The sequence below is a fragment of the Myripristis murdjan genome, chromosome 7 (assembly GCF_902150065.1).
Source record: "Myripristis murdjan chromosome 7, fMyrMur1.1, whole genome shotgun sequence".
NCBI lineage: Eukaryota > Metazoa > Chordata > Actinopteri > Holocentriformes > Holocentridae > Myripristis > Myripristis murdjan.
The window spans coordinates 34669676-34696046 of NC_043986.1; the positions used below are offsets into that span (position 1 = coordinate 34669676).

The 26371-nt window shown below is 39.8% G+C and overlaps 1 protein-coding gene across 2 annotated transcripts in view; it reads right to left on the bottom strand.

Annotated features, from left to right (window-relative positions):
- Window positions 1–12016: 12016 nt before the first annotated feature.
- mthfr (methylenetetrahydrofolate reductase (NAD(P)H)) overlaps window positions 12017–26371 on the bottom strand; it is a 28587-nt gene continuing 14232 nt past the window's right edge. For both annotated transcript variants that reach the window (XM_030056473.1, XM_030056474.1), the window contains exons 4-12: window positions 25532–25642; window positions 25222–25415; window positions 24610–24860; window positions 22011–22145; window positions 20023–20203; window positions 17153–17335; window positions 16832–16933; window positions 16048–16167; window positions 12017–12270 (exon numbers count right to left, since the gene is read on the bottom strand). In XM_030056473.1, coding sequence (XP_029912333.1) covers window positions 12049–12270; window positions 16048–16167; window positions 16832–16933; window positions 17153–17335; window positions 20023–20203; window positions 22011–22145; window positions 24610–24860; window positions 25222–25415; window positions 25532–25642 — 1499 coding nt within the window. In that variant the 3' untranslated portion in view covers window positions 12017–12048. The remainder of the gene's footprint in view (window positions 12271–16047; window positions 16168–16831; window positions 16934–17152; window positions 17336–20022; window positions 20204–22010; window positions 22146–24609; window positions 24861–25221; window positions 25416–25531; window positions 25643–26371) is intronic.

Genomic DNA, 26371 nt, shown 5'->3' on the forward strand with positions numbered 1-26371 from the left:
TGACATAAAATATCATTTTGTTAGGTCAGCTGTTAACAATGGTGACTTTCTTTTGGAATACTGTCCAACTGAACAGATGGTGGCAGATATAATGACAAAACCCCCAACCAAGTCAAAGTTAAAGAATTTTGAGACGTTTATGTTTGGAGTGTAACATGCAAGAGTTATGTTTGAAGTGTAATAGAGATCATTAAGTTGATTTTGGTGTGTTTTGTTTTGGAAGGTCACAATGTGAGAGCAAGTGGGGGTGTTAACATTCGTGTATTAAATGCTCTCAATTGTATACTCTTATTTTGAAACCGGAAATGCCGGTTACGAATGTCTCTGTAATTAGCAAATAAATGACACCTGTGCTGCTGCCAGGGTGGTGATTTGAGTTACACGAGAGGTAGTGTGAACGTCTCCTCTTTCTCCCAGTTTTTATTCCTCCGTCGCCCTTTATTTTATCTAAAATGACGACGACTGCTACACACGCAGAACGCTGTGCAGTGAACTCTGTCAACAAAGGCGATTAGTAAAAACTTGCCTAAATATTGGTAAAGATTTAGACTGACAAAAATGGCCAGAAAATTTGAAAAAAGCCAAAACAAAACTAGAGAGTGTAGTTAGTAGAGCGCAGATCTCTGCCAGGCATATGTCATAAGTACAAAAAAAATTTAGGATGATAGGTCCAGTAGTTTCCGAGAACAGCTACGGACAGATACGCACGTACACAGACACATAGGAGTGAAAACAACCAGCTCCACCAGCTATGCCTGGTCGAAATTCAATAAATAAATAAATAAATAAATAAATAAATAAAAGGAAGAAGGAAAAAATTACATGAAAATTAGCAAAAAATAAAACATAAATAAAAATAAAAATTATAAGATTATATAAAAAATTGTATTTACAAGTCCAATTTTTTTATGGCTTGTGGTTAATCCTTTCAAACGTTTAACATCACTTCACCAGTGATGTTAAGACCAAATGTTAAGCACAAAGAGCTTAGACTGCTCAAGAATATAGTCCTACGGTTGATACATATATTGTTGAAAATGCTATTTGACAACACTCTGGGCTGTATAAACTGCTACAAATCATCAAACTGAAACTGCAATCGGCTTCCTCTTGAAAAATACTCTTAAACAGTAATTTGAGCAAAACTGTCTACTTGCACTCTCTGTAGCCATATTTTAGTTTTGGAAAGCAACACCTGTAAAGCAGTCAAATTGGTCCATATCACAGATTTCACTACTTCATTTGTAAACATAAAATTGTAAATAGCCATGAGGTGAATTCCTGTAATTCCGTGAAAATTTCACATTTCCATAGAATATTCCATTCTTTTCTAACATGTTCTACAAGCAGAGAGAGTCAGTCTTGTTGACTCAGTAAAAAACAAACAAACAAAAAAAAAAAATATCATCTAACAAAATGGATGCTCCTATGTGACATGGCAACTGAGGTTGTAATGACCCACCATTTGGCTTCTTTTCATCTGACATGTTAGAATAGTAGACTAGGTCTGTGTGGCAAAGGTAACTGTTGATTATCCGTCAGATGTAGGTGATAGGTCAGCACGTTCAGGCCAAGATAAAGCTTTCGGTCTGTGTAGAGGTCAGCCTTATCTACACAACCTCACACCATGAACAGTAAATTGTTGAATTACTCACACATCATGAACAGCAAATTGTTGAGTTACTCAAAAGTGGAAAATTCTAAATTGTTGGAGCATGTGCATTATGACAATGATAGGTATTTGCACTATATAGACAAAAGTGTTGGACCACCTACACATTACACTTACAGGAGTTTTTCTGACATCCTATGCTAAATTTCACAGGCATTAAGTCAAGTCACTTTTTATTTATACAGCCCAATATCAGAAATTACAAAATTGCCTCAAGGGGCTTTACAGGAATAGAACATCCTCTGCCCCTAGACCCTCACATCGGATGAGGAACAACTCCCTAAAAAAAAACCTTTAACAGGGAGAAAAAATAGGAAGAAACCTCAGGGGAGCAACAGAGGAGGGATCCCTCCCCAGGATGGACAGACATGCAATGGATGTTGTAAACACAGCAATGAGATGAGGAGGATGCTGAGTGGTGCCAGATGCACTGGAGCAGCCTGGGATCTGACCTGAGCCACACAACCACCAAAACCATAGAGACCTAGATGGAGAAAATATTACACATGCACTCGGGAGACTCGCATCAAATCATACATACATGTGTGAGTGTGTGTTATAATATATATATATACATAATATATATATGTATATATAATATATATGTATATATATACACGTGTGTGTATATATACATATAGACCTATTACTTGTTTCTTCATTTTCTCTAATATATATACATATACTCACACACACACACACACACACACACACACACACACACACATATCTATCTATATACATATATATACACTCCCGATCAAAATTTTAAGACCAGTTGAAAAATTTACATTTTGCACTGTTGGATCTTAAGAACGTTCTAAGTAGAGCTTCAAAATGCAAAAAGAAGAAACAAAAAAAAATTGAGTAAGCAATTTATTGCAAACAAACAAAAAAATTGAGTAAGCAATTTATTGCAAACAACCATTAAACTGAAATAGGCTGTTCATCAGCTGATCAAAAGTTTAAGACCACAGGCCCTATCTTGCAGCAGAGTCCCCAAACCCGTTATTTGGGGATTTAGCTTTACGTAAGAGGCGTTCTCCCGCAAAAGTTGCTATCTTGCGCACCTCCCGTTATCCGTAAAACACCTGCGCTACCCGTTATATCAGGGACGGTTTTTGCTATGGGCAGTGTGGGCAACCGCCCAGGGCGCAATCTACTTGGGGGCGCACAAGCGCCGTCCAAAAAAAAAAAAAAAAAAAAAAGCGCGTCCGCGAAAAAAAAAAAAAAAAAAATCGTTTCTAGACTAATATCGCTCATTTCCATGTCAAGTTGGTGCAGTGGGCGCTGAGGCGCCCCTACTATCACGTCAACTTGCTGCTGAGAGTCATGTATACAGGTCGTGTGTGTCAGAAGAAAAGGCAAGGAGGGGGGCGCGGGGGATCAACTTGCGACTGCAGAGGCTGTGTGCAGGTTGTGAGTCTCAGGAAAAGCAAAGGGGAGGGGGGCGGGGGATAGACTAACCTCTGATATGAAAGATCCCAGGCCAAACAACACAAACTGCTGCTTCCAAATAAATTGTATTTCATTCATAAAATTAATACAGACCCCTTATAGCTACATGTAATTTATTGGGTTATGTGAAAATGCCAAACAACAACAACAACAACAAAAAGTCAATGGTGTATCATGGACAAAAGGCCAAAAAAAACAACAGGTGCCCAGTTCAGAAAGAGAAGGAGAGAAGAAGAGGAGAAACGTTCAAAAGATAAAGGTATGCAAGTCTCTATGCGTGACGTTAATTGTGCATGTAATGAAACAGTAGCCTATACCCTATTTATTAGCCTCTTGCTAATATGTTGCCACTTAGCCACAGAAGTTTTTTTTTTTTTTATGTCTTTTTTGTTATTATGTCATGGAATTAATTTGACCCATAGGCTAGTTTGTGTTTGCAACACAACAAGTGCAAGTTCACATTGGCCTGTTAGTCTGTGGATTTGGTAAACAATACGTCCTGACTGTGGAATTTTTAATTTTTTTTGCTATACGTGGGTCTATGGTAACCTAAATAACACTATACACTGACATGACATTTTGTAAGCTATATGTGATATAGCTTTATGAGTAATTTCTAGTGTGTTATTCTTAGTTAATAGGATGTTAACAAATGATAGGCCTGATGTGGTGGGGGTGGGGGGGTGGGGGATGGTTCGCCCAGGGCACAAAACTAGCCAGGACCGCCTCTGCGTTATATTATGCATATGCGTGGTTTGGGCGTTATGCCAGTTAAACCAATCAGTGTGCCAGGTGCCATTGCCTTTAAGGGCAGGCTGCGCTATCCTAAATCCTAAATCCTAAATCCTAAACCCGCGATGGAGAGAGGGAGGTAGATTTTCTCAGGGGTTCAACTGAGGCCACTGTGCCGTGTAGAAAACATCTCAGGTGGATCTCCTTGTCATGCCAGTAACATTGGAAGCCATCAGGACCGTCAAGGTTACATTTTTTCTCATCAGAGAATAAAACTTTCTTCCACCTTTCAATATCCCATGTTTGGCGCTCTCATGCAAACTCCAAACGGGCAATTTTGTGCCGTTGAAGGAGACGAAGCCTTTGAAGACGTTTTTTGTTCTTAAAACCCTTCTCTCGCAGATGCCGTCTGATGATTCTGGGACTGCAGTTGGCACCAGTGACAAGCTTAATTTGGGCCGAGGATCGTCCTGAGTCAGCCGATAGACAGCCAATTGGATCCTCCGGCTCAGGGCCGGTGAAATTTTTTTGGGTCTACCACTTGACTTTTTTGTTCCATAACCCTCAGGATCTTTTAAGAAGTTTAAAATGACTGTTTTACTGCGTCCAACCTCAGCAGCAATGGCACGCTGTGAGGGCCTTGTTGTTGGGCCTTGCTTATGCAGCTCAACAATCCGACCGCGTTCAAGGAGAGAAAGCTTTTTTGCCTTTGCCATCAGGAGGTCATGACAGTGTGGATACCTGACAGAAAATGACACTGAATCCACATTTTTGCGAAGATTTGGGCTTTTAAAGGCAGTGGTCTTAAACTTTTGATCAGCTGATGAACAGCCTATTTCAGTTTAATGGTTGTTTGCAATAAATTGCTTACTAAAATTTTTTTTTGTCTCACTCCCATTTCTTCTTTTTGCATTTTGAAGCTCTATTTAGAACCTTCTTAAGATCCAACAGTGCAAAATGTAAATTCTTGCAATTTCTCAACTGGTCTTAAGATTTTGATCAGGAGTGTATACATATATTTTTTACACACACACACACACACACACACATATATATACACTATATTACCAAAAGTATTCGCTCACCTGCCTTTACTCATACTATGAACTGAAGTGCCATCCCATTCCTAACCCATAGAGTTCAATATGATGTCGGTCCACCTTTTGCAGCTATTACAGCTTCAACTCTTCTGGGAAGACTGTCCACAAGGTTGAGGAGAGTGTTTATAGGAATTTTTGACCATTCTTCCAAAAGCGCATTGGTGAGGTCACACACTGATGTTGGTCGAGAAGGCCTGGCTCTCAGTCTCCGCTCTAATTCATCCAAAGGTGTTCTATCGGGTTCAGCTCAGGACTCTGTGCAGGCCAGTCAAGTTCATCCACACCAGACTCTGTCATCCATGTCTTTATGGACCTTGCTTTGTGCACTGGTGCACAGTCATGTTGGAAGAGGAAGGGGCCCGCTCCAAACTGTTCCCACAAGGTTGGGAGCATGGAATTGTCCAAAATGTTTTGGTATCCTGAAGCATTCAAAGTTCCTTTCACTGGAACTAAAGGGCCAAGCCCAGCTCCTGAAAAACAACCCCACACCATAATTCCTCCTCCACCAAATTTCACAGTCAGCACAATGCAGTCTGAAATGTACCGTTCTCCTGGCAACCTCCAAACCCAGACTCGTCCATCAGATTGCCAGATGGAAAAGCGTGATTCATCACTCCAGAGAACGCGTCTCCACTGCTCTAGAGGCCAGTGGCGGCGTGCTTTACACCATTGCATCCGACGCTTTGCATTGCACTTGGTGATGTGTGGCTTGGCTGCAGCTGCTCGGCCATGGAAACCCATTCCATGAAGCTCTCTGCGTACTGTACTTGGGCTAATCTGAAGGTCACATGAAGTTTGTAGCTCTGTAGCAATTGACTGTGCAGAAAGTCGGCGACCTCTTTGCACTATGCGCTTCAGCATCCGCTGACCCCTCTCCGTCACTTTACGTGGCCTACCACTTCGTGGCTGAGTTGCTGTTGTTCCCAAACGCTTCCATTTTGTTATAATAGAGCTGACAGTTGACTGTGGAATATTTAGGAGCGAGGAAATATATCGAGAGAATGCCAAGAGTGTGCAAAGCAGTAATCAGAGCAAAGGGTGGCTATTTTGAAGAAACTAGAATATAAAACATGTTTTCAGTTATTTCACCTTTTTTTGTTAAGTACATAACTCACATGTGTTCATTCATAGTTTTGATTCCTTCAGTGAGAATCTACAATGTAAAGAGTCATGAAAATAAAGAAAACTCATTGAATGAGAAGGTGTGTCCACTTTTGGCCTGTACTGTATATATATCTATACATACATATATATCTATCTATCTATATCTATCTATCTATCTATCGATATATATATAGAGAGATCTCTCTCTCTCTCTCTCTCTCTCTCTCTCTCTCTCTCTCTCTCTCTCTCTATATACACTATATTACCAAAAGTATTCGTTCACCTGCCTTTTCTCATACTATGAACTGAAGTGCCATCCCATTCCTAACCCATAGAGTTCAATATGATGTCGGTCCACCTTTTGCAGCTATTACAGCTTCAACTCTTCTGGGAAGACTGTCCACAAGGTTGAGGAGAGTGTTTATAGGAATTTTTGACCATTCTTCCAAAAGCGCATTGGTGAGGTCACACACTGATGTTGGTCGAGAAGGCCTGGCTCTCAGTCTCCGCTCTAATTCATCCCAAAGGTGTTCTATCGGGTTCAGGTCAGGACTCTGTGCAGGCCAGTCAAGTTCATCCACACCAGACTCTGTCATCCATGTCTTTATGGACCTTGCTTTGTGCACTGGTGCACAGTCATGTTGGAAGAGGAAGGGGCCCGCTCCAAACTGTTCCCACAAGATTGGGAGCATGGAATTGTCCAAAATGTTTTGGTATCCTGAAGCATTCAAAGTTCCTTTCACTGGAACTAAGGGGCCAAGCCCAGCTCCTGAAAAACAACCCCACACCATAATTCCTCCTCCACCAAATTTCACAGTCGGCACAATGCAGTCTGAAATGTACCGTTCTCCTGGCAACCTCCAAACCCAGACTCGTCCATCAGATTGCCAGATGGAAAAGCGTGATTCATCACTCCAGAGAACGCGTCTCCACTGCTCTAGAGGCCAGTGGCGGCGTGCTTTACACCATTGCATCCGACGCTTTGCATTGCACTTGGTGATGTGTGGCTTGGCTGCAGCTGCTCGGCCATGGAAACCCATTCCATGAAGCTCTCTGCGTACTGTACTTGGGCTAATCTGAAGGTCATATGAAGTCTGTAGCTCTGTAGCAATTGACTGTGCAGAAAGTCGGCGACCTCTTTGCACTATGCGCTTCAGCATCCGCTGACCCCTCTCCGTCACTTTACGTGGCCTACCACTTCGTGGCTGAGTTGCTGTTGTTTCCAAACGCTTCCATTTTGTTATAATAGAGCTGACAGTTGACTGTGGAATATTTAGGAGCGAGGAAATTTCACGACTGGATTTGTTGCACAGGTGGCATCCTATGACAGTTCCAGGCTGGAATTCACTGAGCTCCTGAGAGCGGCCCATTCTTTCACAAATGTCTTGTTTCACAGTCTGCATGCCTGAGTGCTTGATTTTATACACCTGTGGCCAGGCCAAGTGATTAGGACACCTGATTCTGATCATTTGAATGGGTGAGCGAATACTTTTGGTAATATAGTGTATATATATAGATATAGAGATATATATAAAGCTGTTTAACAGAGAAATAAAACGTTATTTTCTGATCATTTTCATGGCGCTTACAGACTCAATGTGAATACAGCCTTCATAGGTTTATAGTTTGCTTTCGGACCATCTAAACCAGCTCACAAGGTTTTTTTTTTTCCCCAAGGACGGCGACAGGATATTTAATAAACTTACATTCATTCTGTCCAGCCTTTCCCTAATGTAAGCAAAAACCAACTTATGCCTTATCCCGATCCTAACCTTAACCAGTGAGCCAAAATGACCACCCAAAATGTAAACAATTCTGTGGCCCTCCAAGGAAAAAAAAAGGCCACTGGCACCTTAGCAGGCTTCTGGAAGTGGCCTATCTGAAGAAAGTGGGCTTTTAGGGAGCGAGGCATTACAAAGAAAGGAGCTAAAACAGCTTGCTTCAGACAGAGGATGAACTGAGGGGCTGCATAAAGGGCCAGTATACTGTAAGGAAGGATTTTCTTGAACTGTGAATCACACAAAGTGTAGTGGAAAATACACTACTCACAAAAAGTTAGGGATATTCGGCTTTCGGGTGAAATTTCAGGAAGAACCTATAATGCATTATAACCTTTACAGGTGAACTTAATGTGACCTTCTGTAAACTTTTGAATGCACATGTCCAACTGTTCAGTGTTTCAGTACCTTTTGCACAAGTTGCTGTTCTCTAACAAGGAGTTTAACGGCAAAATTCACAACAGGTGTTTGATCCATGAATCGACCAATAAATTTCCTGGTTCAATTAGAATTGGTATTTAAACAGTCCTCCTCATCATGCTGTTCACATTTTGACATCATGAGACCAAGACGACACCTAACAATTGATCAGCAGCACCTCGCCATTGCGAGGCTTGAAACAGGATGTTCTCAGACGGAAGTGGCCACTGAGCTTAGAGTGTCACAGAGTGTCATCAGCAGGTTGCAACAGAGATACAGAGAGACTGGAAGAGTCACAGAAAGGCATAGAAGTGGACGTCCTTTGGCCACATCCCACACTGATGACCGCTTCATTGTGAACAGTGCCCTGTGGAACCGGATGATGAATGCCACTCAACTCCAGGCACATTTAAGGGAGGTGAGAGGCACCCAAGTGTCACGTCAGACCATTCAAAACCGTTTACATCAGCATGGTCTGCGTGCTAGACGACCTGCAAGGGTACCTGACCACACCACCAGGCACAGGTGTCATCGTCTTGCATGGGCCAGGGAGCATTTACGCTGGACGAGGGACCAGTGGGCCTCAGTGCTGTTCTCTGATGAAAGCCGATTCATGTTGAGCAGAAATGATGGCCGCCAACGATGTTGGAGACGTCAAGGAGAGCCCTATGCATCAGCCACTGTTGTCACCAGACGAGCCTTTGGTGGTGGTGGTGTTACTGTGTGGGCAGGTGTGTCTAGTCAGTACAGAACTGCCCTACACTTTGTGACAAGCCCATGCTACCTGAATAACATCATTAATCCAGTCATTGTGCCCCTGCATGAACAACACAGGCCTAATTTCATCTTCATGGACGACAATGCTCCAGCTCATCGAGGTCGTATCATTAGGGAATGGCTGTTGGAGACTGGGGTACCTCAGATGGAGTGGCCTGCACTTTCTCAGACCTGAATCCCATAGAAAACCTATGGGATCAGCTGAGTCGCCGTGTAGAGGCTCGGAGCTCTGTACCCCAGAACCTCAATGTCCTGAGGGCCGCCCTTCAAGAAGAGTGGGATGCCATGCCTCAGCAGACAATAAGTCGACTTGTGAACAGCATGAGACGTCGTTGTCAAGCTGTAATTGATGCTCAAGGGCACATGACAAGTTATTGAGACATTAACATTTTTTGTTGTGGTATACCCACCACTGTTGTTGGCTTTTGTTTCAATAAATTGTTTGAGATGAGGAAATCACCAGTGTATGCTTCTACTTAAATGCCCTACTTTCATGATATAATATCACTGTAGCGTGAACTTTTTACATTTTCCGTAAATTTCACCCGTAAGCCAAATATCCCTAACTTTTTGTGAGTAGTGTATATGTGCTATATGAAGCTCTATATGAAAATATAGAGCTTGAGCATAACTAAGCATAACTGCCCCCCGATAATGTAGTACATTTCATAGTTATACCTTAATACAAACAACTATGTTGTCCACAAGATATACTGTGATAATATGCATTAGTAAGTCTTATTTGAATATCTTAAAGATCACACCCAGTAGCTTGATTTTATGACAGCACAATTTTTAATGAGCTTTGGAAACCATGCAAAACAAATAAATATGTGTTAAAAAAAAAAACAGCTAAAAAAATATTTACCTTAAAGGGATAGTCCACCTTTTTTGAAAAATCTGATATTATTTCACTTACCTCCCAGTTATTATGTGGCACAATAGTGGTGCTATCTTCCTTTAATTGTTACTGAGTGCTGGATACTGGCTGCATGCTCCAAATGCTAACTGCCATTGAGGTAGACTTCGTCCCAGCTAACATTCTTAAAACTGACTCATTTTCTTGGTCTTCTTGTGGTCTAAGCTGTCTGTGCTTACAATGGTAGCTGGTAGGTTCCTGACAGGTACATGAAATGTGTGACCGAGGGGGGCAGAGAAGAAGCTAGCCGATAACTTAGCCACAACCAAGCTAGCCAAACGTAACCCCTTCAATGAAGAAAGAAAACGATAGCCTATACTCAAGCAGTATAGGTTTAGCATCACTTTACCAGTGATGTTAAGACTAAATGTTAAGCACAAAGAGCTTACACTGCTCAAGAATATAGTCCTACTGATACATAAACTGCTGAAAATGCTATTTGACAACACTCTGGGCTGTTTAAACTGCTACAAATCATCAAACTGAAACTGCAATCTGCTTCCTCCTGAAAAATACTCTGAAACAGTAATTTGAACAGAACTGTCCATGTGTACTCTCTGTAACCATATTTTATTTTGGGAAAGCAACACTTGTAAAGTGATGTTAAACCTTTTTTGCGTGGAGTAAAGCACTTTCTTATAAGAATGTTAGCTGAGTGGAAGTCCACTTCAATGGCAGCGGAAATATTACAAATTTTTCATAACTGTTGAGCTATCCCTTTAAGCACTACACCTAAATATGCTTCATTATTCAGTATGGTTAAAGTTGCATTCACTAAGATTGGAATGCTGACCATGTAGGATCAACAAAGGCTGTTAGAAGGAGGCGGAGTCACAGTCTCTGACCCAATGGGAGTTATGGGTTATGGCACATGTACAATGTAACTGGGGCTGCAGTGTTGAAGGGTTAAAGCAGACAGAACTAGAAATAAATGGATGGTGTAAATTCAGGTGCTCTTTTGGTGCACTCCAAGAAGAACAGCCTTGGTGTTGGACTATCATGTGCCAGCAACTGAGCCTTTCTGAAAATGCACTCCTTGGGATCAAGCAGGATACAAATTCTAATCTTACCAAATGTAACCTTAAGGATTCATGCAATGCAAGTCCCTTTGCAGCAGGCTTACAGTGTCCCTGATGTACATGGTGTGTTACACAGGCAATTTCATTAATGCGTTTCTGGTAACTCACACCATCATGACAATATAACATCATTTTGTGCTGATAACTGAAATTTTGTTAAAAAACTGTGTCCTTTCACATGTTACTTTCTGTAGTATAAACCCAGCCCAAAACTGTACATACCATCATTAAAAATGTTATTCAAACACAGTATTTGAAATAGTTTTGCATATAAAAAAAACATTTAAAAAAATAATAAAATCATAAAAATGTTGGATGAAACCAGGGATTAAAAATGTTATTCAAACACAGTATTTGAAATAGTTTTGCATATAAAAAAAACATTTAAAAAAAATAATAAAATCATAAAAATGTTGGAGGGGGCGGGGGGCTTTAAAAAGGACATAACAGATCCCTGTCTAATTTCTTGAGGATGTTATTACATTGTTATTTGAAGATTTGACAACAAAAATATTTGCAATATTATTTAAAAATTGATTTTTATAAAAACTAGATGAGTGCCTCGACCCAGAACCTACGGGACCACAGTGTTTGTTTCAGCTGCGATAATTTCAAAATTTGAGGTCAGACTTTACAATGGTATTGACAAAAGGTCTATGGCAAGTTGAGGCAAAAAAAACATTTTCAAAGTCACTTTAAAAGAACGATGAGCTAAGCTTGGATAACTTCTGATCAGGCAAAAAAAAAACAAAAAAAAAACACTTTCATTAGGAAAGATATAGCTTTATCATTTTCCACTCTAAACTCCAAACAGTATTTTTAGCATTTTGATAAATGGTGAAGTCCTACAAAGAGCATTGTTAAGTAAAAATACTTTGATGCTCTTGTGTACTTTGTGGTGTTCCAAGTTGAGCTTTATGCCCTCAATAGCAGCATTAAAATGACTAAACAAACAAAGTCAACAGTCATGTAGTGTTTTTCCCCTAGAGAAGAGGTCTCACTTTTAAAGTTACTCAGATACTGCTCCATCGGTGACCAGCTCTGGTGGCATGTCAAGCAACTCAAACATGTCATCAATGACCTGCCATAAGCAGTTTTCCAGGGGAAAGTCATTATCCACCAGATTTACCAGGAAGTAGTTGTCATGGATATATTTGATGATCATCCGTGAAGGGGACTCGTCTTCATAGAGTTTTGCCCATTGCTCAATCCACAAGGCAAAGGCCTCATCCTAATAAATGGGAAGAGAAAATGGAACAGGGTCAGACAGAAAGGTCTATGGATTTCAAAAGAGGCTTATCTTTATGGTGCAGCCACAATTAATTAGTTTCACAAAACAGAGCATGGACCAGAGTCTTATGGGGCTCTATTTTAACAATCTAAGTACACAGTCTTAAGACCACGGTGCAGGTACATTTAGGGTGTCCATTTTTGCTATTTAGTGGTGGAAAAAAAGGGTAGTTGCGCTCGGTGCATGGTTCAAAAGGGTTGTAAGGCTCTTCATTAATCATGGGTGTGTTTTCAGCATAACATGCAATAAACTAATTGGAGTGCCATCTCCCATTTCCTTTAAAAGCCAGGTGCGCTTGCACCTTCGTGGATTGTATTATATTGGCTATTATAATGGTGTATTTTCCGGGTAAGAAGAAAGGTTTCTCTGCAAAGGAAACAGATCATCTATGGCAACAGCAGGACTCCGTCAAAGCTCCCTGAGGTGAGGTAAGCATCCTCATCTGCATAACAAGGCATCCTTGTGTGTCTGACAAGTATGTGTGCTGGCACGTGCCTATGTAGGCACACATTGTTATCTTGATAATGTGCCCTAAAAATGCCAGTGAAAGCTTCACCACTGACTTCAGACCTGCTTTTTGTTGGTCAATCGCGCAATTACTTTCAGCTGCCTCAGGATAGCAATGCACCAACAATGTGCCTGACCACACCTGATTTTAAGACATACATAGCATGGGCTCTCAGATGGACATGTGACTTTGCTAAATACACAAATTGGGCACTGGGTGGGAGAAAGACATATGCATCAGTTGGAAACTAGAAAAGAGACTTGCATCACATTTGGTGCCGCTTTTACGCCGAGTGTAAGATAGAGTCCAAGGTGCAAAAATTTTCATGAAATCCCACCTTAAATTCAAATTCAATTTCAAAACAACTTCAGGCTACATTTCGCTTGCAAAAATGGAGGAATTTGTCTTTTGGCTTCCATGTGCTCAAATTGCCATTAAAAACAAAGGATTAAAAAGATAAAACAATGTAAACTACATTTACATGATAAGTGCAGTAATATGTAAATAAAAGAGATAGTGTTGTATGCTGAGGTACAAAGCAGGCTTTGTGAGGCCGCAATTCTAATTAGGAGTAATACCTGAGCTTATGTCAAAACCAAGTGTATTTTTTCATATTGAATGTATATTGATGGTGTAATTAGTGTGTGAAAAGTTTATTTCTCAGGGTTCCCATGTGTACTGGAAAACCTGGAAATCCTGGATATTTCCAGATTTTTTTCTGCCTGTTCTTATACTGAGGGTCACCTTTTTAGTATTGAGCACTGTTGTCACTTTTGTCTGTCTTTTCTCTGAGCTGTTGTTTGTGTGTGGAAAAGGAAGCCGACTCACTTACTGCAAACCAAATTTACCTCTGGGTACAAATAAAGTAACCTTGAACCTGGAACCTTGAACTTAAGTCAAGGAAAACACCTGGAAAATTCTTAAAAATTTTTAAATTTTCTGGAAATAGTCATGGGATCCTGGATCCTATGTTACAGCTTTTTATCCAACTTTATTGCAAATCAATAACACAAGTTTTTCACTTCTATTTGGAATTTCTGTTTATTAGATCTAGTTGATCAAAATGTATGCTTTATTAGAGTAAAAAAAAAGAGAAAGTATTTTTTTAGTAGAGATCAGAGGACTATATGCTCATAGATTATCACAAACGTTTTGCTTTTTTATTGGCAGCACATGTGTATGTGTTTGTGTATGTAGGTATATTTGTCTGTTCATGAGCTGGATGGCAAAAAAACAAAACAAAATTATAGTTCTGAGCAACAAGTGGAGAATAGGAAGATGAAAAAGGTGGCTTTCTAATTTGTGATGCATTTTGCATCAGTTGAGGCTTGAACTCTCAGTTTCTGGCATAAAGGACAATACTCACTGAGCTAATTGGCAAGTGTCAATTTATGTGAGGCTTCACAAATTGACTGAGCCAGTTATGATGGCAGCCGCCTATGCATGGAAAGGCAGATTTCAAACCACTGTAAAAAAAAAAAAAAAAAAAAAAAAAAAAAAGAAAAAGAAAAAGAAAAAAAATCAGTCATCGAGACAAAAATCTGAAAATACACATATTGCATCTAGACAGCAGGGAGATGATGGTAATTTGTTTTTAACAATGATTGATTTGCTCCCTAAGTGAAAAACTGATGTTTAAGTGTAAAGTGTACAAAAGTTTCTACAGTATCGGGGCTACATTTTGATGAAAGTTGCAAAGCTGTAGCACATATGGTTGATTTATTATAAAAAAAAGTTTTGAAATTTAGAGGCTTGCTATAGTGCCACCATCAGGACTATTGGCTTGAGTTGGCAGCCGAGGAAATCTGGCATGGGACTGGACCTTTGTGCAAAGTTTGGTGAGTTTTGGCACATGGGAATGTTACACAAGCTGAGGCTTGAACTCACAATCTTTGACACCGAGGCCTGGCCTCTACCTCACTGAGCTAAAATGCTAAAACTCACATGGAGCTTCACAAACTGACTGAGCCAATCACTGACATGCAGGACAGCAGCCAGCCATGCATGGAAAGGCAGATTTTAAACAGCTGTCAGAAATTCAGTTATTAAGACAAAAATCTGAAAATACACATATTGCATCTAGACAGCATGGAGATGTTGATCATTTGTTTTTAACAATGATTGATTTGCTCCATAAGTGAAAAACTAGTAGGACTTCCTCGGAAGAAAGAAGGAAAGAAAGAAAGAAGAAGAACACACAGGAATGCAAGAGGTTCCTGGCAGCTTAGGCTGCCCGGCCCCTAATAAAATGAAAAGGGATGAGTCAATTCGACCTGAGAGGACCAGAGTTGACATAAATTTCTGTGAGTGAATGAATGAATGAATGAAGGCTTTATTTCGAACATGTGCAAGTAGTACAAAAAGAAAAAAAAACAGCAAAACACCAAAAGAACAGTTGAAAACAATATTAACTTAACATAAGTGAGCGGACAACATTCTGAATTTTTTAGATTTTTTTTTTTTTTTTTTTTTTAAATCTGTGTTAGGAATGCCATAATCTGTCTTAAAGTCAATGAATGACTTTAATTGCATGTTTGTTTGTTTTTTAAAACCAATCTTTGACTGATTTAATATCAACATTTGTCCATTTGCATGTACTGATTGATGTTAAGTGCTTGTTCAGATCAGGGTTCTAATCGACAGGAAAATAAAAATACCAGCGGTAAAACCCAGTTTCTTAATAAAATCCTTCCAGAATAAAAAGCGTGGTGAGGCGCTGAACCATGTTTTTTTTTTTTTTTTTTTTTTTTTTTTTTTTATCTTATCAAGTTTATTTATGAATATAACAGAGCCAAGGCAAAGGGTCAAAAAGGTCAGCTTCCACCAGATAAATTTTGGAATATGTTTGTTTAGAGATTTTCAAAATGCAACAGATAAATAACATGGTAACATTTGAAAAAGGAAATTCCATCTTGGAAGAACACATCACATTTATTCTTTATTCTTCTCAACAAAATAATGGTAAAGTAGACCACTGACAGAAGTCTGTTTTGATCGATACGATCAGGGGTATAATGTTCTCTGAACATCTAAATGCAGTGTAAGTGGAGGAGTGGAAGAAGCCATTTAGCGCTCTATTTCCAAGCATATATGATTGCTCCCCCTCAACTTTGTACCTTTTTTCTTGTAGCAAACAACTGCTCCAACCAATTCATTACTATGGATGTCCATGAATTCATGAACACCCGCAGGACAGTCATTGAACTTACCTTCCAATACATGAAACTGACTGGGTCCACTACGGTAGGCTGAACAATTTCCCTGCCAGGAAAGATCCCCCATGTGACAGCGTTAGGCTGCATTTCTGGAGCGTTGGTCAGGTTATGGCCCTGGAGAGATTTGATTAAAGACAAATATGTCATTACTATAAACACTGTGTGGCCTGATATAGATTGTGCTATTCAAGTCACCTAAAGAATCATTCTCAACAAGATACATGGAAAAACAGTCTCTTTTATCCTTTCAACCCAACCAGCTATTGTATGACCGTGGCCATGTCAAAGAAACACAATCCAATTCCACAGCTGTTCTCTCCCAGAACTGGAAACGGTCAACTTATAATAACCTCTTACAACACAACAGCCACAGGTTATTTCTTTCCTCATTAACTCAAATAGACCAGTGGTATCCCAGGGACCCCTATGGGTCCTTGAGGGTCTTCCAGGGGCAGCAAAATGAAGAATAGCTTAATTTGCACTTAAAACATAAAACTGACCATATCAACTATCAAGGTATGTTATGCTAACAAAACACAGATCTACATTCATACCAGACGCTTCCCACCCTGCTCTCATTGATTTTCCCATGGACATAAATACTTGGATAACTGTGAATTGTCTAAAGCTCAGCAGTGACAAACCGGCCAATTCCTGGCTCTATCATAAGCTCCAGTTTGGGTGAACAAGCAAACCCTGGGAAAACACCACCCCCACCCTCCAGCACCGACACTGGCTCCTAGTCCAATATCTAAAACAAGATCCCCTCCAACTGTACCTGTACATTCACGATGTGGTAGTTTACACGGGGCTCATACTTCTTCAGCACTTTGAGGAGAGCATTCACATTTTCACTGGAGGTAAAGAATTCCAGATAGGCCTGTTGGATTTGTGTGAACAAGATTGTTGCAACATTATAAGTAAAATAATTATTTATTCCGTACCAAAAATTCACAACATCATGTACAAATGTTAAATTGGTCTAGCAATATCATAATGGTGGAGAAAGAGCTACTCAGATTTAACATTTGGAGCCCAGTGGTTCAAAGTGCACTATTCAATCCCTTCAGAAGAGGAATAAAAGGAAGTATAGTCCTACTTTCTGAAAGACATAGCCTCCAGCAGGTCCCCAGCCTACTAAAGGATCCGAGGACGGTTTGCCATTGATGTTGGGCTGGGAGTTGATTGTTAGTACTCCGCGCCGGTTGACCTTCTCCAGCTCATCCTTTAGCAGGTTGGTCTCTGGAGCCAGAGGCTCATCGTTCCACGGCAAACACATGACCTGAGTAGAAAAACTATGCTGTCAGATCTATGAGGTGTTTATCATGGAAAATGCTAAAGGTCTCATAGGTCGTGTTTAAAATCATACCAAAACATCTGTAGAATGTGGCTTGATCAGAGTTCAGTGAAAATGATACAGGATTGTGGGGTTGCAATTACCTCTGCTGAAACTTTGTCATGAGGCAAGAAAGAGCAAACTATGCTGATTGGCTGAAATGGGGTGTGGCAGTGGCCGCAAGAATGTACATAACTTTCAAATGGATTCACAAAATATCACAAACTTTGTGGAGAGGTTAGTCATGAGGCAAAGAAGAGACTCAGGCCAACAGGTCAAAAGGGAACATGGTGGTGGGTATGGTCTATCACAAAAAAGAAACAGAAAATACTCCCTAAAATCAGACACACTCAGATAGGTGTTTAACTGTTTAAAGTAAGAACTGACAAATGTTTTATTTGGTCAATTATGTAATTTGGAAATGACATATCTTAAGAACTGCATAGGAATGACAGAGGTATGCACTCCACTGAGTGCCATCTTTCAAGTTGTTTGTGTAACTATCCCTTTCACACTGATTTTGCTGTTTGGTGTTGGAAAGGGATAGATACATGACACTGTTGGCAGTCTACATTAGATTTAAGTGGTTCACAAACACAACCTCCCACTACACAGCCACCAACCAAAGTGCAAATGTGGTGAAGGATAATCAGTAGGGAGAACTGATTCAGTAGAGCTAATAGATCTGGTCCATCATCTGTAAGAAAGAGCAGAAGCAGAAGTGGGTGTGGCCATGTGTAAAGCAACTTGTTGGCAGCTCCACGCTGAGTCAGAGGACAATCCACAAGGCTCCTTTGGAGAAACTGCCGAAAGTAAATAAGTAAATAAATAAATAAATAATTTAAAAAAAAATTGAGGTGTTATGCTTATCCGTTGAGAAGCTCTCTGACTTTGGCTCCACCTGGTATTGGAACGCGTCTTTGGTGATCCGATCACAAGTGGATAGCTCTCTGCCACTGTCATGGCTCTGATGTGAGTCAGAAATTTACAAAAAAAAGAAAACTAAACCCAGAGGATGGTAAAACGAGTGCACATTCACATTGTCACCTGTAAAATTTCTGCAGCATTACTATAGTAACTCTACTGCGTCTAGGGTTAGAAATAATGTGTGATGAGGGACGGAATTTAAGAAAGGCTAAAACCATTTACATTAAAGAAAAACCGAGACATATTTTATATTTATTGACAACATTATATGTATTTACCGTATTTCACCAATTAATCGCCAGGCCGCAAATAGCCGCCTGGTGCTTTTAAACGCCTGGGGTCTGCACCCATTTTGCGTATTAAACGCCCACCCGAATAACCGCCGGGGTGATTATTTGCATTATATTTGAGGTAAACCCAAAATAAGGCTATTTTTGTAGAAGTAAACAGTTAGCCGCACAATAACTGTGCGGCACTTCCATTTTCTGTCAAAATAAGAGCGCTAGCTAACGTTAGAAAAAAGGGTGTACCGTAATCTTAAATCGACCAACTAACTCTTATTTTGACAGAAAACGGCAGTGTCAGAGGGAACAACTCGCAGCACGAGCGGTTTGCATTATGTATGTACAGATATGTTTACCTTATGCCTTAGAGTACTTTTGCACTAAAAAATATGTTGGACAGTAACTGTGATCACAATAATGGCCTGGTGCAGGTCTGTGTAAAAATAAATAAAGGCCTGCAGCGAATAGCCGCCTGGTTCTTTTAAACGCCTGGGGTCCAACTTGATTTTGCATATTAAACGCCCGGGCGATTAATTGGTGAAATACGGTATATGATTTTTATGTCTCAAATCATATCTTTAAGGGTACTGATGTCAAGTGAGCTAAGCTCTGGCATGTACACAGCTCCACTCACTTAGTTCCCACCCTACAAGTAGTGTTTTTATTTATTAAACAGCTGCTTTATAGCTGACCTGCACTTCAGTTTGCATTTGGCCCATCAGGCAGAATCATGCAGGATTTTTTTTTTTTAAAGATTATTTTTTGGCATTTCTACTTTATTTGACAGTCACAGGAGAGAAAGAGACAGGAAAGGCAAGGGAGAGAGTGGGGACAACATGCATTTGCTGACCTGAGGTCCGATTCAAACCTAGGACAGTGCAATCAGGACTCAGCCTGAACAATTAATACGTGCTCTTACCAGGTGAGCTACTGGGGCGCCTCAGGCAGGATATTTTTTCAGTGTCGGGGTTGTTAAACTGGCCTTAAGACAGAGGACATCAGGTGATTAGGTGGTCCTTCAATCCATCCTGGGACACATGTCTGTTTACACTTCGAATGTGATACAGACAACATCATCCCAGGCCACCTCTGAATGTGGTCTGGGACGGTGGCTCGGACCTCAAGACGCATTGAGGACTCACCGGTACTGCACCTGTACTTTAAGGTTTGAGCTCGTGATCGGATTACTCAGGACGGATATTAATACCAGGTGGAAACTGGATCTTTTTGTGGTATGCTATACTCAGTGCCACACCCCCCTTTGACTAAACAGCCTAAACTAACACACTACATACATCATAAACTAGCATCAACAGCATGCACATAAGGAAATCCTAATATCAACAGCATTATTTCAGGAGTTATTATTTATCATCATTCGAAAACATTCCAGTTAAGCAGCCACTGTTCCATCCTCTCTACCTTGTGTCCGCTGTGGTTTGGTTGGGCTGTTATGTAGCAGGTGAAGACCTCAAACACACTGTCTTCACTGGTCAGTTCCTCACCCCACATCTTTAGCAGGGCGTCCTTGGATGACTTGCTCTTTAGGTAGAACAGGTAGTAGTCATTTAACTCGCCAAAAGCTGGAGATGAAGAGTTCCCCCTGAACAAATTCAGAGTGGACAAAACAGCTACTAAATCATGGAAGTTCTGAAATACACTGATGTTGCTATTCCTATACAATTACTATGTAATTCCAAAATAGAAACCAGACACGTATTACAATGGAAAACCTCAAGTTTGGCTTTATGGAGACTTTTGCACAGTATTCCAGGTGGACATCCCATTCAAACAGAGACCCTGTATTTGGGTGCTCTGTCCTCAGAAAATGTTACCTGGCCAAAGGAGGTAAGCCATTTCTAGAAAGTGGCTAAAAACAGATGTTTCCTGTCTCTTTCTCTCCTGTGACTGTCAAATAAAGTAGAAATGCCAAAAAATAATCTTTAAAAAAAAATCCTGCATGATTCTGCCTGATGGGCCAAATGCAAACTGAAGTGCAGGTGTTATCATCTTATGTAAGATTGTCATGGCTACCGCCGAGCGTGATGTTATACAACCGTATGTATTTGAGCCCGACTCCGATCCTGAACCACAGATGAAGCCGGCATTGTATTGTGTCGGGTTGATAAAACAGTCGGCGCTGAAATGAGCCCAACAAACGAGCAAATATGGACTAAAACCCTGCAGGACCCGTGAAACCGGGACCCTGAGCGTGATGTTATACGACCGTATGTGTTTGAGCCCGACTCCCGAACCACAGACGGCAGGGGACACCGAACCACCTCAAATCCGTTTATTACAGCATGTTTCAGAATGGTAAGTTATTTTTGTTAAATATGTTGTAAATATGTTGTGAACTTGTTGCCCTGGGAGCGGAGGGGTACTGGCTAAGTTCACTAGCTTGGTAGCTGGTTCCCTGGGGACGCAGGCGCTGTGGGCGGAGTCACTGCCCTTGACGTCAAGCATTAACGGAAGTGCAATCCGCTCGTTTTAGGGACAGTTTCAAAAAACGGGCTGTGTGCACTTCTCTGTTTATCATCGGTGAAATGCATGGGACAGTATTTATGTGGCCCTAAGACCTTCACGCAAAAACAACGAAAATTGCATTTTTCTGGCCATGGGGCCTTTAAAGTGGGATTCTTCCCATTACAGATGGTTAAAAGACATCACTAAAGCAAAAAAGGAGCTACACTACCCTGATTTTATACTTACAAACTAGGGGTGTTGCGATATACAGTTTTTTTTTTTTTTTTTTATACAGATACAGATAGCGATAATATCATTAATGTGAATTCTTTTGGTAATGATAATCATGGAGTGATATTGTGACAGCCCAATCACAAACTTAGTTCACTGAATTACACCCAGTAACTTGTAACTTTGCTACTGGTTATGACTGCTTTAGGCTAATAAACACAGAAAATTCTAGGGCTAAGAAATCTAACAATTTTATACTGAAATCGTGATATGAGACAAGATATTGTCCAGGATTTTGGATGTCATTATGTCATGATTTGGGATTTGTTTTGACTCATTTATTTGAAAGGCTGAATCACAGTAAAAGGATGCAATTTATTAGAGTGTTCTTCCTGTTTTATTACATGCTTTTACCTGCTTGGTATCTACTCTACTAAGGATCTCTTTTAAAAGTCTTGTGTGTAAATATCTTTAGAATGTGCCAACAGTCATTCCTAAAATATCATCACAATACTGATATCAAAGTATCATTAGTTAAAGATACCATGATAACTGATTTTGGATGTATCAACCAACCCTGGTAAACTCTGTGAAGTACATTGTAAAATTTGTGGTGATTATGGTAATGAGTAGGACTCTGTAGTAGGTATGAAATGAACGTGGTATTGCGGTAATGCGGTTATCGTCACAGCCCTACAAGCTATAAAGTTTACCATCTTCCATTGGGGAAGTCGTCCCAGTCCTGGGTTCTGTAGATATAACTCTTGGGTCTAGATGCCCAGAAGATGGGTCGAACATCCTCTACCTTCCGTTTAGGATGCGCACTCATTGCCCAGGGAAGGGGCCGCCTGTCAAAAAAGAAACATTTCAATTCTTGTCAAAGGAGTTTGGAAGAGCTATAAATGTCTAAAAACCTTGGTATTAGGTCTAAAGGCCATGACACATCAATCAAACAAATCTCAACAAATACACGTTTGGTGTGCCATGGCTGTCTGTCCTTGTTTGCAGATGTTTTATCAGATACTACATGTTAAATCCTTGTTTGTTTGTGTTTGATGAAGCTTGGGCATGATTTCAAACAGAAAAGTACCACCAAAATACAGGTGTCCATTACAGCTCAGCTCATTTGTGTCATTTTTACCTCACTTTGTTATGTCCATTAATTGGCTGCCTGCCCACTGGATCATCTGTGTTTTTGTTGGAGTTGTTGTTTAGCAAAGGCATCTAGCTATATATTAATCAAGAGCTCTGTTAAGTCATGTTGCATAACACTGATTTTTGAGAATTTGGATAAATCACGTCCCACTAAGAAAAACGCTATTTCTGCTGGAAATTTACAACATTTTAATGAATAAAAAGAATCAAGGGCATAATCAGGGGGTCCTTTGCACATTTGTAAGGTTCTTTTATAGGTTTATTTTTAATTTGTATTAATTTAATGATTATATGTTGGCCCATGGCCTACAAAACCAGTTGTCCTCGGTTAGGAGATAATCATTTCAACTTGATTAAAACAACAAAAAGTAATCATTTCATTGAATAATATCTTTACCACATGAAAGAGTACATCATAATATGTATTAAAAACTACAAATGATGGGTTTTGAACAATATTTACTATTATTTTGTGGTTGCTCAAAATGTGTCCCAGATATTCGTCACCACCGTCAGATATATATTTAAAAAATAATAATAAAAAAACTACAAGGTCAATTACATTCCTGCGGAGCCCTTTTCAAACCTTCAGCTCTACTGCATGCTTCAAGACCGCTCAGGCTCCTGGAAGTTTGCTATTTTCTCTTAAATCTCTTCATATTTTTCGACACTGCTACTGTCACAACCATAACAGGTCAACACCATCACTTTTGTATCAAAAATATTAGATTAGATTATGGAATAAATGTATACTTTTTAAGAAGAGGTCTGATGCAGGTAGCAACAGGGGGGAAACAAGATGGCTTATGTGAACAACTCATGCTTATCATGTGAAAGAGCAGGTTTTTGTCACCACCGTCAGACGTCACCACCGTCAGGTTTTCTGTGTGACGGTGATGACTGAAGTCTGAAAAATGCTTAGAACAGTACTCAGGATTGATATTTTTTGTACCAAATAGTTAAATAAAGTTGTTAAGCAGGAAGCCATTGACTTGAGTGGTATAAATTTTGGAAATTTATGTTTTAATGAGGCGACTGTCACCACTGTCAGATTAGTGTCACCACCGTCAGAGGCAGTTATATTTGTTTTAAATGAATATGCTTACAATAAGTTTCTTTGGTGCTGTTGAGTTATTGAAGTAATAGTCTCTTTAATACAAAAATATGTTTTTCAAATTAAAAAAAAAAACATTACGGGGACAGTGTTGACAAAAACAAAGTAGCCTAATAACTGGAAAAACCTATTTTATGAAAAAAAATGCAAAATGAGGAGGTTGCACCAGTACATTGCTGAACAGCCAAGACATTGGCCTATAATGATATACCTTCAGATTTTGTAATTTAACACACTTTTTTTTCCCAAAATTAAAACCTGTTTTATCCAAATTCCCAAGAATCAGTGATAAATAAGAGTGTGTTTCTCAAAAGAAAAAAAACAACACCTTAAATACAGGTTTTAGTTTTCTGAGAATAGATTTAGCTGGGTTTACTCTATTGTCAAGTGATTGGTATCATTTTTACAGGAGACCTTAGGCTACCCATTTACACATATATATTGTATATACATAATGCTTAAAGTTTCAGAGTTAAAGGATTTAACAGATTTTACTTGTTATGAAAAATTTTGTGTAATGCACTTCTTAAATGATTACAGGTTGCAGTGAGATTAATTTTCAGTTTTTGAAGTTTCAAATGTAAAATATATGGAAGTTTGGCTATTTGGTAATAACTCATGCCCATTTCAATCAATCAATTTTAGTGAGTCAAATATACATGCCTAGAGCATGTAAAGGATCCTTTGTGTGGCTTAATCTGACAATGGTGTGTACATTTTTTGATAGCAAAAACTCATGACTTGTTGAAGAAGGGGAAAAAAATTATGAACTTTAAAATGAAAATAATTTTAATGCTATAGTTTACAGCTCAAAACTTATCGTATCGCCTTAATGCAAAAGTAGTTGTAATAGTGCACACTTGCCCTCAAACCTATCTATAGCCGAGTTTGGTTATTGTAGGCCTTAAATTTCCTGAACTCCAAGACACTTTTAGCAGAGACACTCTTCAGAGGTTCTAATTTCTATCCTAAAATCGTGTAGAGGAGTGTTTTTTCCCCTGAAATCCATATGCTTCATAAACAAATGCAGAGGTACCACCAACCTGGGGTCCTCTATCCACATGCCCAGCTGACGGAGGACTTCTATTGTGGCAACCTCACGATTCAGTGTGTAGAAGTGGAGGCCAGGCACTTCGCCACTCTCCAAAAGCAAACGGCACATTTCCACTGCTTGTTCAATTCCGTAGTTGCGGATGGCAGCATCATTGTCTTTGATGGGCTCAATGACTCTGGTGATCTCCTCTGGTACCTCAAGCTTTGACAGCTTGACAAGCTGACGCAGAGATTGGTAACCCTGCAATGGAAAATTGTTAAGAAAGTTTTTTCAATATGTCTATTCTAAAAGAACCCTATTTTACCCTGAGCTTAAGGATACATTTGCCCTGAGTTGTCTGTTGATTAGAATATGGGTCCACTCTTGAGCCTTTGTTTACCTTCTTACCTCATCTTGCAAAATTACCTCATAATTATATAGCCTGAACTCGACTGCCTGCCAAGCTGTTATTCATCACACTGCTAACTAGACTTCATTAATTTAATATGGCATACTTTTCTCAGAAAGGCTTTGCAAGAATGACCAAATCTACTTTTCAACCTCTTTGATGATAATGATCATAAGCCAGTTTTTTTTTTCCGTCTGTGGATGGGAAAAATACCTGGATAGGAAAAATTCCAGGTAGGATGGGACACATGATGCCTATTTTCCTGCAGTCCCGAACAAATTTAAGGAACGTTTCAGCTCTAAAGAAGAGCTGAGTGATGATAAAGTCTGCTCCGGCATCCACCTTCTCCTTCAAGTGTCTGAGATCTTCCTCATAGCTCTCTGCCTCCGGATGGCCTGTTGGGTACCCTGGACACAATCACATACATGAAAGAAAAACAGATGAGCATGTTCACATCACTCTTCTTCAAGTGGAGTTCTGATGAAACAATGTCTATAATTGCATATGGAGGCAGAGAACATACCAGCGACACAGATGTCAAAGTAGTCATCAAACTCAGAGCGGATGTGTTTGACAAGGTCTGTGGCGTAGTTGAAGCCCCCCTCCTCTTCCTCCCAGTCTGCTCCAACTGGATCTACAGAATAATAATCAGAATAATATACACATCAATCAGTGTTACGTCTTAAAGCATCTCTTAAAAGACTAATTTGAGTTTAAGTTTGAGTCCTTTCCACTCAGGATGATCAGTAGGTAGTTTCTCCTGTCAGACTACTACCTTTATAAATGTGGTTAAAGCAGTGTAACCCATTCTACCAGGTAGGAAAACTACCACAATGGACAACTACCTCTGTTGAAGTGACAGTTAAATCTAAAACATTTGACCCATAGAATATCTTGACCCTAAGACTGTAGGTCACACAGATAACACTGCATGGACAAAAGTATTGGACCACACCTCTTAATCATTAAAATTCAGGTATTTCATTCCATCCCATTGCCATAGGTTGATTAAAATCAAGCAACTACCCATGCAGTCTGCCTTTATAAATGTTTTTGAATGACTCCCAGCACAAAGATAACTTTGGTGTCACAAATATTTCATGTCATGCTATGTACATATGGCTGGAACAGACATGACTTTCAGCTTCACTGCTCTTTGGCAGGACTTTGTAGGTCCCAGAAAAGTGCATGAAATTTATACTTGATGTGGGTACTTGGTGGCATATGAAAAATTATTTTGTAAATGATCTACTCATTACTCTACTTTTTTTTTCAAGACTTGGCTGTGTTGTTGCATGCAATAATGATGAATAATAACAGTAAAATATCCAGCTGGGGTGATGGAAGCCCCCGGCCTCAAGCA